Genomic DNA, 13133 nt, shown 5'->3' on the forward strand with positions numbered 1-13133 from the left:
ACGTCCGTCACTATAAGGAGTTCACTTCATATTCCGGAACAACTAATATATTTTTTTCCGTTCGTGTAAAACACATATCCGGACACTGGACACTTGTACCAGCTCTGTCTCTCAGGTGAGCGAAAGGCTGAGACACTTTACAGGTGTCTCAAAGACACACGTGTCCTCCGTCAGGTGTCCCAATGACACATGTATCCACGTCTTGTTTGTGACTGACCCGAGCCTTGGAAGCCTCACGAATACAGCTTCACCTCGACACTAATAATATGCAGAAGTTATACAGCTTCACGTTATGACAAAAGCTTTTTCTCATATAATGGGAAGGGGAAGGGAGAGAGGAAGGGCTGGGAGGACACCCATTACATGGAAGCTGCAACAACAACATGCACCTCGCACCACATATTCCGTGCACATGACAAGCCCAACATGATGGGCTTGTCAACATTACACCACTACAATTCACTTGGATGTGTGTGGGGGGGGGGGGTATACCTCATTCATAACCCCTCATATATTATAGGACGAATGGGGGTGATATAGCCAGAGGTGCCCTAACCTCTATACAATAGCAATTGTTACAATTGTATAGCAATTATTACTTTGCACACAATTTTTTTTTATCGGAATTGATTAGAAGCTGATGATTGTGAGCGATGATTGTCAGCGCGGGAGAACGGTTGTCACAACCAGGTTCCGTTGCTTGCGTTAGCTAGTCAACTGGTTGACTGGTTTACTGGCTGACTGGCAAGACGGGCGGGCAGGCAGGCAGGCAGGCAGGCAGGCAGGCAGGCAGGCAGGCAGGCAGGCAGGCAGGCAGGCAGGCAGGCAGGCAGGCGGGCAGGCGGGCAGGCGGGCAGGCGGGCAGGCGGGCAGGCGGGCAGGCAAGCAGGCAAGCAGGCAAGCAGGCAGGCAGGCAGGCAGGCAGGCAGGCAGGCAGGCAGGCAGGCAGGCGGGCAGCCAGCCAGGCAGCCAGGCAGCCAGGCAGCAAACCATCCAACCAGCTAGATAGATCCATCAAGAGGACTATGACCTATAACTCCCACCCTCAGACCATAAGATCACTTCCAGCCAGCCTACAACCCCCTTCAGACCTTAACAAGATCACTTTAAGACACTTCACACAAGACGTTGGCCGTACACTTTATAGAAATACCTTCCAGGAAATCTGTTTGGTCGCCTCGTCTGTCCTCATTAGCGGCACTTCCCGGCTCTCCCAAGCTCAGAGAGGACATTGCAAGAAAGGAAGTAGTACACCAAGCACCTGGCATACGTCAACTGGAGTCCCGTGAAAGCCGATTATTTTCGCCTTGAACGAAGTGTGGCACCGAACGCGGACCTTGGGAGAGACTTGCGTGGATGTAGTAGGCAGAGGAACTTATACCAACCTCCCCTAGATAAAACTGTCTACGTCTCAATCATGTCCTCACACTCTACAGTCTATTTGCCGGCACTCTAAGAACAGGTCTTTGCCGCCGCCTGTCGTCACGTATAGTTCAGGGACAAGCTTTAATGCTAGTCTCAAGACCTTCTGCCTTGTCCCGTTATTTGTTACGTGAGGACGCGTCGTTAGCACTGATTTAACATTGTCCTGGTCTTCTCTCAGTGGGACCAGGAGACAACAACATTGAAGAGAGAACTCTCAGTGGGACCAGGAGACAACAACACATTGAAGAGAGAACTCTCAGTGGGACCAGGAGACAACAACACAGTGAAGAGAGAACTCTCAGTGGGACCAGGAGACAACAACACAGTGAAGAGAGAACTCTCAGTGGGACCAGGAGACAACAACACAGTGAAGAGAGAACTCTCAGTGGGACCAGGAGACAACAACACAGTGAAGAGAGAACTCTCAGTGGGACCAGGAGACAACAACACAGTGAAGAGAGAACTCTCAGTGGGACCAGGAGACAACAACACAGTGAAGAGAGAACTCTCAGTGGGACCAGGAGACAACAACACAGTGAAGAAAGAACTCTCAGTGGGACCAGGAGACAACAACACAGTGAAGAGAGAACTCTCAGTGGGACCAGGAGACAACAACACAGTGAAGAGAGAACTCTCAGTGGGACCAGGAGACAACAACACAGTGAAGAGAGAACTCTCAGTGGGACCAGGAGACAACAACACAGTGAAGAAAGAACTCTCAGTGGGACCAGGAGACAAGACCACAGTGAAAAGAGAACTCTCAGGGGAGTTCAGGGGACTGAAGGATGCAAATGGATTAGAGAATACAACATGAGGAATACTAATAAAGAAGCCAAATTAGCACAAAACAAGACAGTTGAAACAAAGTTGAATAAGTTTAGATTTATAAAACGCCTAGACATAAATACTGCTTTGAAAATAGGATTGTAGATTTATGGAACAAAATGTCAGGTTAAATAGTAGGCATTCTTGAGGTTATCTTGAGATGATTTCGGGGCTTTAGTGTCCCCGCGGCCCGGTCCTCGACCAGGCCTCCACCCCCAGGAAGCAGCCCGTGACAGCTGACTAACACCCAGGTACCTATTTACTGCTAGGTAACAGGGGCATTCAGGGTGAAAGAAACTTTGCCCATTTGTTTCTGCCTCGTGCGGGAATCGAACCCGCGCCACAGAATTACGAGCCCTGCGCGCTATCCACCAGGCTACGAGGCCATTGAGTCGCTTGAATGTTCACAGTCAGCTCCCTAAATATGTCAGTGAACTTGGTTGAATATAAGTTGCAACTGTCTTGCCTGGGCCAATATGCCAAGTGACATATTCCTTAATTCTAAAGCACTTTTATTCCTGCAGGTATTTACACTCACAAACATTTTGGCTGTTTAAAAAATCCACATTCTGCTCACTCTTGGGAATGCTGTCTAACCTGTAGCATTCTGGAATTAAATCAGTTCAAAATGAAGGATTTATGTTCACTAAATCCGTATAGATATGCAGGCGATGAGTCACAATAACGTGGCTAAAGTAAGTTGACCAGATCACACACTAGAAGGTGAAGGGACGACGACGTTTCGGTCCATCCTGGACCATTCTCAGGTCGATTGTCACGACAGGGACAGGGACGACGAAACGTCGTCCCTGTCCCTTCACCTTCTAGTGTGTGGTCTGGTCAACTCCGTACACATATTTTGTTACCAGGCCATTTTCCGGTGAGTCACAGTATCCTTTAAGTTTTTCCAACACCATACACAGCGTGCAAGGGACACAGGTCGCTTGTAGCAAGAAAAGTGTGAAAAAAGCATATAGAAAAGAGTGTGTGGGGAAAAAATATTGAGTAGTTAGTAACAGTTGATTGATTGACAGTTGAGAGGCGGGCCGAAAGAGCTCAACCATCGTAAGCACAACTAGGTGAATACAGGCCTTTGTTAACCAGACCACACACTAGAAAGTGAATGGACGACGACGTTTCGGTCCTTCTTGGACCATTCTCAAGTCAATCGACTTGAGAATGGTCCAGGACGGACCGAAACGTCGTCGTCCCTTCACCTTCTAGTGTGTGGTCTGGTCAACATACTTCAGCCACGTTATTGTGACTCATCGCCTGCAATACAGGCCTTTAATTTGGTGCTCTGCCTGTCTGTATTTTAGGAGTATTGGCTGTTTTCTTACTATCCAGCAGCTTACCTGTTTCCGGCGCCAGGTGGTGATTTTCCTCAAATGGCCTAAAGTAGGCATCAAATCGTCTTGTCTCACCCAAGATGAGATGTTGCCTGGGCCCATGGCATTTAATATATTGAATTCTATTAAGCATTTCTTGACTAGGGAATATTTAACTTATCTTACCCACTGGCGGACCCAACTGCTTCAGCAATGGGAGCCGGTCGGCCGAGCGGACAGCACGCTGGACTTGTGATCCTGTGGTCCCGGGTTCGATCCCGGGCGCCGGCGAGACACAATGGGCAGAGTTTCTTTCACCCTGATGCTCCTGTTACCTAGCAGTAAAATAGGTATCTGGGTGTTAGTCAGCTGTCACGGGCTGCTTCCTGGAGGTGGAGGCCTGGTCGAGGACCGGGCCGCGGGGACACTAAAGCCCCGAAATCATCTCAAGATAACCTCAAGAATGGTCTTGTTCTTGAGAACACATATTGGAATATTGCGTTTGCTTCGACGCGAATATTTTCAAGTGTATTTGTGGGCATATTCTTGTTCTCTTAGTTTATTTGTGAACGTGTCTTTGAACGCCGACCTTACCTAACCTTCTTAGTATGTTAAGATAAGCATCTTATTGCTTCGTAATTACAATTATTACTTAACCTATACCTATAATTGGTTAAGTAATAATTGTAATTACGAAGTAATAAGATGCTTATCTTAACATACTAAGAAGGTTAGGTAAGGTCGGTGATTTCTATGAAGCTTTTCAAGGTAAACTAAAATATTCACAATAAATTAGTATGTCACATATGCACTTATTTAATAAGTCAATATTGACTTAAAGAAAGTGCGAGAACGGGTTGCAGACCAAGTGGTTGGGCAGGCAGAGAGAGGGAAGATATAACATTCATCACATTCGTATATTAATACATCTTCAGAAGGAGTATATTAACACATCTTTGACCCCTTCTGAAGATGTATTAATATACGAAAGTACTTAAGGAAATTCCTGTTTCAATTTTCCTCCGTGGTCTGACACTGTCACATTTTTAATCACGTGTTTATTTTCGTGATATATACACACATTCATCACATTATTTATCATCACAACAACAAAACTCTTCTAGTATGATCTTCAAAGCAAAGAAAAAACATAAAAAAAACACATTAGAATTAGTTTTCAAAATCAGCTACTAATTTTTTTCCTTTTTTTCTTTTTTTTTACATTTTGAAAGTTTATAATTAAAAAATTCCCCGCTGAGCGCTTAATTACGCACAGGGAATACTTTCATTACGATGTAATTGGCACAACTTTATTTGTCGTGTCTGCTTTAAGGTAACCTGTCGTGTCTGCTCTAAGGTAGCCTGTCGTGTCTGCTCTAAGGTAGCCTGTCGTGTCTGCTCTAAGGTAGCCTGTCGTGTCTGCTCTAAGGTAGCCTGTCGTGTCTGCTCTAAGGTAGCCTGTCGTGTCTGCTCTAAGGTAACCTGTCGTGCGTACTCTAAGGTAACCTGTCGTGTCTGCTCTAAGGTAACCTGTCGTGCGTACTCTAAGGTAACCTGTCGTGTCTGCTCTAAGGTAACCTGCCGTGTCTGCTTTAAGGTAACCTGTCGTGTCTGCTTTAAGGTAACCTGTCGTGTCTGCTCTAAGGTAACCTGTCGTGCGTACTCTAAGGTAACCTGTCGTGTCTGCTCTAAGGTAACCTGCCGTGTCTGCTTTAAGGTAACCTGTCGTGTCTGCTTTAAGGTAACCTGTCGTGTCTGCTCTAAGGTAACCTGTCGTGTCTGCTCTAAGGTAACCTGTCGTGTCTGCTCTAAGGTAACCTGTCGTGTCTGCTTTAAGGTAACCTGTCGTGTCTGCTCTAAGGTAACCTGTCGTGTCTGGTCCAAGGTAACCTGTCGTGTCTGCTCTAAGGTAACCTGTCGTGTATGCTCTAAGGTAACCTGTCGTGTCTGGTCCAAGGTAACCTGTCGTGTATGCTCTAAGGTAACCTGTCGTGTCTGCTCTAAGGTAGCCTGTCGTGTCTGGTTCAAGGTAACCTGTCGTGTCTGGTCCAAGGTAACCTGTCGTGTCTGCTCTAAGGTAACCTGTCGTGTATGCTCTAAGGTAACCTGTCGTGTCTGCTCTAAGGTAACCTGTCGTGTATGCTCTAAGGTAGCCTGTCGTGTCTGCTCTAAGGTAACCTGTCGTGTATGCTCTAAGGTAGCCTGTCGTGTCTGCTTTAAGGTAACCTGTCGTGTATGCTCTAAGGTAACCTGTCGTGTCTGCTCTAAGGTAACCTGTCGTGTCTGGTCCAAGGTAACCTGTCGTGTCTGCTCTAAGGTAACCTGTCGTGTCTGCTCTAAGGTAACCTGTCGTGTCTGCTCTAAGGTAACCTGTCGTGTCTGCTCTAAGGTAACCTGTCGTGCGTACTCTAAGGTAGCCTGTCGTGTCTGCTTTAAGGTAACCTGTCGTGTCTGCTCTAAGGTAACCTGTCGTGTCTGCTCTAAGGTAACCTGTCGTGTCTGCTCTAAGGTAACCTGTCATGTCTGCTCTAAGGTAACCTGTCGTGTCTGCTGTAAGATAACTTGTCGTGTCTGCTCTAAGGTAACCTGTCGTGTATGCTCTAAGGTAGCCTGTCGTGTCTGCTTTAAGGTAACCTGTCGTGTCTGGTCCAAGGTAACCTGTCGTGTATGCTTTAAGGTAACCTGTCGTGTCTGCTCTAAGGTAACCTGCCGTGTATGCTTTAAGGTAACCTGTCGTGTCTGCTCTAAGGTAACCTGTCGTGTATGCTCTAAGGTAGCCTGTCGTGCGTACTCTAAGGTAGCCTGTCGTGTCTGCTTTAAGGTAACCTGTCGTGTCTGGTCCAAGGTAACCTGTCGTGTATGCTTTAAGGTAACCTGTCGTGTCTGCTCTAAGGTAACCTGCCGTGTATGCTTTAAGGTAACCTGTCGTGTCTGCTCTAAGGTAACCTGTCGTGTATGCTCTAAGGTAGCCTGTCGTGCGTACTCTAAGGTAGCCTGTCGTGTCTGCTTTAAGGTAACCTGTCGTGTCTGGTCCAAGGTAACCTGTCGTGTATGCTTTAAGGTAACCTGTCGTGTCTGCTCTAAGGTAACCTGCCGTGTATGCTTTAAGGTAACCTGTCGTGTCTGCTCTAAGGTAACCTGTCGTGTATGCTCTAAGGTAGCCTGTCGTGCGTACTCTAAGGTAGCCTGTCGTGTCTGCTTTAAGGTAACCTGTCGTGTCTGCTCTAAGGTAACCTGTCGTGTATGCTCTAAGGTAGCCTGTCGTGCGTACTCTAAGGTAGCCTGTCGTGTCTGCTTTAAGGTAACCTGTCGTGTCTGCTCTAAGGTAACCTGTCGTGTATGCTCTAAGGTAGCCTGTCGTGCGTACTCTAAGGTAGCCTGTCGTGTCTGCTTTAAGGTAACCTGTCGTGTCTGCTCTAAGGTAACCTGTCGTGTATGTTCTAAGGTAGCCTGTCGTGCCTACTCTAAGGTAGCCTGTCGTGCCTACTCTAAGGTAGCCTGTCGTGTCTGCTTTAAGGTAACCTGTCGTGTCTGCTCTAAGGTAACCTGTCGTGTATGCTCTAAGGTAACCTGCCGTGTATGCTTTAAGGTAACCTGTCGTGTCTGCTCTAACGTAGCCTGTCGTGTCTGCTTCAAGGTAACCTGTCGTGTCTGCTCTAAGGTAACCTGTCGTGTATGCTCTAAGGTAACCTGTCGTGTATGCTTTAAGGTAACCTGTCGTGTCTGCTCTAAGGTAGCCTGTCGTGTCTGGTCCAAGGTAACCTGTCGTGTCTGCTCTAAGGTAACCTGTCGTGTCTGGTCCAAGGTAACCTGTCGTGTCTGGTCCAAGGTAACCTGTTGTGTCTGCTCTAAGGTAGCCTGTCGTGTCTGGTCCAAGGTAACCTGTTGTGTCTGCTCTAAGGTTGCCTGTCGTGTCTGGTGCAAGGTAACCTGTCGTGTCTGGTCCAAGGTAACCTGTCGTGTCTGCTCTAAGGTAGCCTGTCGTGTCTGGTCCAAGGTAACCTGTCGTGTCTGGTCCAAGGTAACCTGTCGTGTCTGCTCTAAGGTAGCCTGTCGTGTCTGCTCTAAGGTAACCTGTCGTGTCTGCTCGAAGGTAGCCTGTCGTGTCTGCTCTAAGAAAACCTGTCATGTCTGCTCTAAGGTAACCTGTCGTGTCTGCTGTAAGATAACTTGTCGTGTCTGCTCTAAGGTAGCCTGTCGTGTATGCTCTAAGGTAACCTGTCGTGTCTGCTCTAAGGTAGCCTGTCGTGTCTGCTCTAAGGTAACCTGTCGTGTCTGCTCTAAGGCAACCTGTCGTGTATGCTCTAAGGTAACCTGTCGTGTCTGGTCCAAGGTAACCCGTCGTGTCTGGTCCAAGGTAACCTGTCGTGTCTGCTCTAAGGTAGCCTGTCGTGTCTACTCTAAGAAAACCTGTCATGTCTGCTCTAAGGTAACCTGTCATGTCTGCTCTAAGGTAACCTGTCGTGTCTGCTGTAAGATAACTTGTCGTGTCTGCTCTAAGGTAGCCTGTCGTGTCTGCTTTAAGGTAACCTGTCGTGTCTGCTTTAAGGTAACCTGTCGTGTCTGCTTTAAGGTAACCTGTCGTGTCTGCTCTATGGTAACCTGTCGTGTCTGCTCTAAGGTAACCTGTCGTGTCTGCTCTAAGGTAACCTGTCGTGTCTGCTCTAAGGTAGCCTGTCGTATCTGCTCTAAGGTAGCCTGTCGTGTCTGCTCTAAGGTAACCTGTCGTGTCTGCTCTAAGGTAACCTGTCGTGTCTGCTGTAAGATAACTTGTCGTGTCTGCTCTAAGGTAGCCTGTCGTGTCTGCTTTAAGGTAACCTGTCGTGTCTGCTTTAAGGTAACCTGTCGTGTCTGCTTTAAGGTAACCTGTCGTGTCTGCTCTAAGGTAACCTGTCGTGTCTGCTCTAAGGTAACCTGTCGTGTCTGCTCTAAGGTAACCTGTCGTGTCTGCTCTAAGGTAGCCTGTCGTGTCTGCTCTAAGGTAGCCTGTCGTATCTGCTCTAAGGTAGCCTGTCGTGTCTGCTCTAAGGTAACCTGTCGTGTCTGCTCTAAGGTAGCCTGTCGTGTCTGCTCCAAGGTAACCTGTCGTATCTGCTCTAAGGTAGCCTGTCGTGTCTGCTCTAAGGTAATCTGTCGTGTCTGCTCTAAGATAACCTGCCGTGTCTGCTCTAAGGTAGCCTGTCGTATCTGCTCTAAGGTAGCCTGTCGTGTCTGCTCCAAGGTAACCTGTCGTCAACCACAGTGTCGTACGTACACTGAGACACTGTCGTGCATACATACCTACACTGTCCTTTTACAAGCATTCATACATCCGTCCAGGTGTATACTTACCTTTCAGTACATATTTCGCTAACATACACACAATACACACACCAACATACACCTTAAATACCCCCGCATACACCAATCACCATAACAAACTGGATGGTTCATCAATGTAAATCTGCCAATCACTTCAATTAAAATTTCGTTGGATATAAATACAGAATACAGTAACACTATTCGCGGTAAATAGCGAATTTTCGTTTTAAATTAAATTTTCATGTTTTTTGATGACATTGTTTTCAAAACAAGCAACTTCAAGTGAATTATATAAATCAAAAAAAACTTTGCTTGTAAACTTCACGAGCGAACGGGTGTTTTGATTAGTCGCGGGTGTTTGGTCAGAGCAGGTGTCAATACAATTGTATCATCAAATACACGCTGTTGCATAATTTTTTTTAGGTCAAAATGTCATTCACACTTGATCTTCATGCAGGTTATACACACAGATGTATTCTGTGTCTCTGTATATTCACTCTAAGATAATATAAGATAAGATAAGATATCTTATATCTTATAAGATAATAATAGGGAAGAACGAGGAACCAATGGTGAGGGAACACTACTGACCAGTGGTGCAGTGTTACAACACTATATACCAGTGTTGCTTAAAGTTAAAAGTACTAGAAGAATAACTGAAGACCCGTCACATACTCAGGCAAATCACAATTCAAAACAGAAGTAATGTGAACAACGGGAATGGCATTTTCAACAGATTTTACACAGGTAATGAACAACAGGAATGGTATTTTCAACAGATTTTACACAGGTAATGAACAACAGGAATGGTATTTTCAACAGATTTTACACAGGTGAGGAATTACCTGATGGCAAGAGTACAAGCCTCGGGCCAGGCTTGGGGAGTAGAAGAACTCCCAGAACCCCATCAAGCAGGTATCAAGTCACTGTGAGAGAAGCAGAGTCAAAAGGAAGCGAGGATCAGCGTGTGTCATAAGGCTCGGTTTTGGGAGAATTTGTCTTGTTTTATGCTACTACGGCCAAAGTATTACAAGCAGAAAATTTATGTTAATTTTCCCGAGTGAATAATGATGTATTACTAAGATTTTTATTTCAGTATTTATAATATTTAGCTAGGTGTAGCTGGCAGGCAGGACTAAAAATTACGTCGGATGGTCGGACGTCGTTCGACCGTCCAACCATAAGGTAAAAACTTGTTTAAAAAAATTTTGCTTTTCATTAACTTTTCACGCAAAAAATTTTGCTTTTCATTAACTTTTCACGCAAGATGTCATATTCGCATTTTTTTTTTTAACTTTTAATTTCTCAGGACAATGATGAGAAATTCTAAACTATAAACTTGCTACTTTAACACATAATACATCAATGTTTCTGAATTAAACAAATCCACAAGGGCCGTGACGAGGATTCGAACCTACGTCGGAGATCATCCCAGACGCTGCCTTAATCGACTGAGCTACGACATGGTCAAAAGAAAGAGTTGAAACCAGAAGTTCTACTGAACTTACTTGGATCCTGCAGCCTCTCCGAGACACAAACTAGGTTACTATTGTGATTTCTGTGTTTCTGAAATAATTCTGATAATTAATATTATTACTAAAAAGAACATTGACGGCCATTTAACAAATTAGCAACAAGCTACGAGCAATATATTAATTATTAAGGCATTCCTGCTTGCGTCGAAGGAGGAGGAAGAACGAGGAGGCCTATCTGGCCAAGAACCGGGCCGCGGGGACGCTAAGCCCCGAAACCATCTCAAGATAGCCTCGCGGTAGGACCGCCCCTTCTGATTGGCCATCTCAAGCCGGCTCTTCCCGGGTCTCAGATTCGATTGCGACATAATTTCTTGACGACACAACCTATTAAGAGAAGCAATGATTACTGCGTAGCCTCGTACGGTAATCTTCCAGAGGTTCCTGTCGTGTGTTTAAGCCACACAATATCAATCACTCTAAAAGTAACTCTTATTCATTCACTCTAAAAAGTAACTATAGTGTTTCATCGTTGCAACTGTTGAAAATGAATAACTTGATCTATCGGGTAATTGCAATTTTTAATGCCAGGTCAAATTATTGCAGAATCATTACACTGATGAAATTAACTATTTTTTTAAATTGATTTAGAGCCTAAGGCTTAATTGTTATTTGTTGAGAGGCTTTTAGTGAACGACTTACTTTCACATCTGTTGCAGATTACTGATAGAGTACTGTAACCTATCAAGCCATTAAGGACATGACAAAATATCTTACACATCTCTTCAAATAAACACTAAACGTATATATATATATATATATATATATATATATATATATATATATATATATATATATATATATATATATATATATATATATGGTGATTGTAAGCAACAAATGAATGAAAACAATCGCGTCCAGATTAAATCAGAGTTCTAATTTGTCACTGAAATTGCAGTGTCAACACCAATGATTTTTTGTATTCAGAACCTGTCGAGAGGCGGGTCAAAATAATATGGATTTTTAGGTCTATTTTTTCCTCTCTCCGCCCATGCATAGAAATGGACATTTAAATTGAATAAACCAAGCTGGTAACTTGCAGAATGATTCCATCTTGTTTGTTTGTAGAAACAGGAGGATTGTGAATGTGTGTGTGTGTGTGTGTGTGTGTGTGTGTGTGTGTGTGTGTGTGTGTGTGTGTGTGTGTGTGTGTGTGTGTGTGCTCACCTAGTTCTCACCTAGTTGTGTTTGCGGGGGCTGAGCTCTGGCTCTTTGGTCCCGCCTCTCAACCGTGTGTGTGTGTGTGTGTGTGTGTGTGTGTGTGTGTGTGTGTGTGTACGTGTGTGTGTGTGTGTGTGTGTGTGTGTGTGTGTGTGTGTGTGTGTGTGTGTGTGTGTGTGTGCGTGTGTGTGTGTGTGTGTGTGTGCTCACCTAGTTCTCACCTAGTTGTGTTTGCGGGGGCTGAGCTCTGGCTCTTTGGTCCCGCCTCTCAACCGTGTGTGTGTGTGTGTGTGTGTGTGTGTGCGTGTGTGTGTGTGTGTGTGTGTGTGTGTGTGTGTGTGTGTGTGTGTGTGTGTGTGTGTGTGTGCGTGTGTGTGTGTGTGTGTGTGTGTGTGTGTGTGTGTGCGCGTGTGTGTGTGTGTGTGTGTGCGTGTGTGTGTGTGTGTGTGTGTGTGTGTGTGTGTGTGTGCGTGTGTGTGTGTGTGTGTGTGTGTGTGTGTGTGTGTGTGTGTGTGTGTGTGTGCGTGTGTGTGTGTGTGTGTGTGTGTGTGTGTCTAACAACACTCTGAATCAAACCACTACCCTTAATACCACCACTTAAATTACAGGCAACTAAGCCCCCCAAACACCCGAAGCCTCTCTCACAGAACCACCTATGAACCCCATGCTCAATACTATCCACAGAACCATTCCCAAATAACACAGAACCTCGCTATATATATATATTTGGACCCTGTTCATACGGACTAATAACCGTATATATAAATATTCCTGGACCCACTGAGGGCTAGAGAGAGAGGCAGGCAGTAAGGGGCAGGAGCAAAAGGTATTCAATCAACCTCTGAAAGCAATTTCATACAGGAATTGAGCCGCATCGAAATATGATTCAACATATTAAATAAACTAGTGGACTGATAGGTATGGTCTCCATCCTAGTTCGAGGCTCCTTTGATTCCTGACCATTACTGGCAGTGGAGGAACCATCCTAGAGACCAGACCAATAAAGGAACCATCCTAAGAGACCAGAGAAATGAGGAACCATCCTAGAGACCAGACCAATAAAGGAACCATCCTAAGAGACCAGAGAAATGAGGAACCATCTAAGAGACCAGATCAATGACCAAATTGGATAATTATATGGCGTTATTTATAACGAAATAAAGACATTGTGTTAACCTACTGCGGAAAAGAAAGCAGTAGCGAGTGAAAGCAGCAACGGAAGTAACAACGAATGAAAAGAGGTAAAGCATTGGCGTATGAAAGCACTAAAGAAAGCACCATCGAAATACATTAATAAAGAGAGAACTATCTATAATAATACCTTTAAAGAGAGGACTAGCTAAAGAAAGCAATTAAGAAAGCCCGAGCGAATGAAAGCAACAAAAACACTAACGAATGAAAGCAATAAAGAAAGCAAGAAAACACTAAATACAGGAGCCAGCAGCAACACAAACACAAGAGATGCATCACGTGAGGAGAAAAACACACCAGAAACACACACACCAGAAACACACACCAGAAACATACCAAAAACACACACCAGAAACACACCAAAAAT

General features: G+C 45.0%; 1 protein-coding gene across 1 annotated transcript; it reads right to left on the reverse strand.

Moving 5' to 3' along the window:
* Positions 1-4866: 4866 nt before the first annotated feature.
* LOC123759789 (ice nucleation protein-like) lies at positions 4867-8856 on the reverse strand. Its single transcript, XM_045745045.2, has one exon. It carries the CDS (start codon positions 8854-8856, stop codon positions 4867-4869), a length of 3990 nt encoding a protein of 1329 aa, XP_045601001.2.
* Positions 8857-13133: the final 4277 nt, after the last annotated feature.

Source organism: Procambarus clarkii, chromosome 8 (assembly GCF_040958095.1).
Source record: "Procambarus clarkii isolate CNS0578487 chromosome 8, FALCON_Pclarkii_2.0, whole genome shotgun sequence".
Taxonomy (NCBI): domain Eukaryota; kingdom Metazoa; phylum Arthropoda; class Malacostraca; order Decapoda; family Cambaridae; genus Procambarus; species Procambarus clarkii.

Excerpts from the sequence above, each read along its gene's own strand:
- LOC123759789 (XM_045745045.2), bottom strand. The coding sequence starts at position 8,856 with ATGTATGCACGACAGTGTCTCAGTGTACGTACGACACTGTGGTTGACG.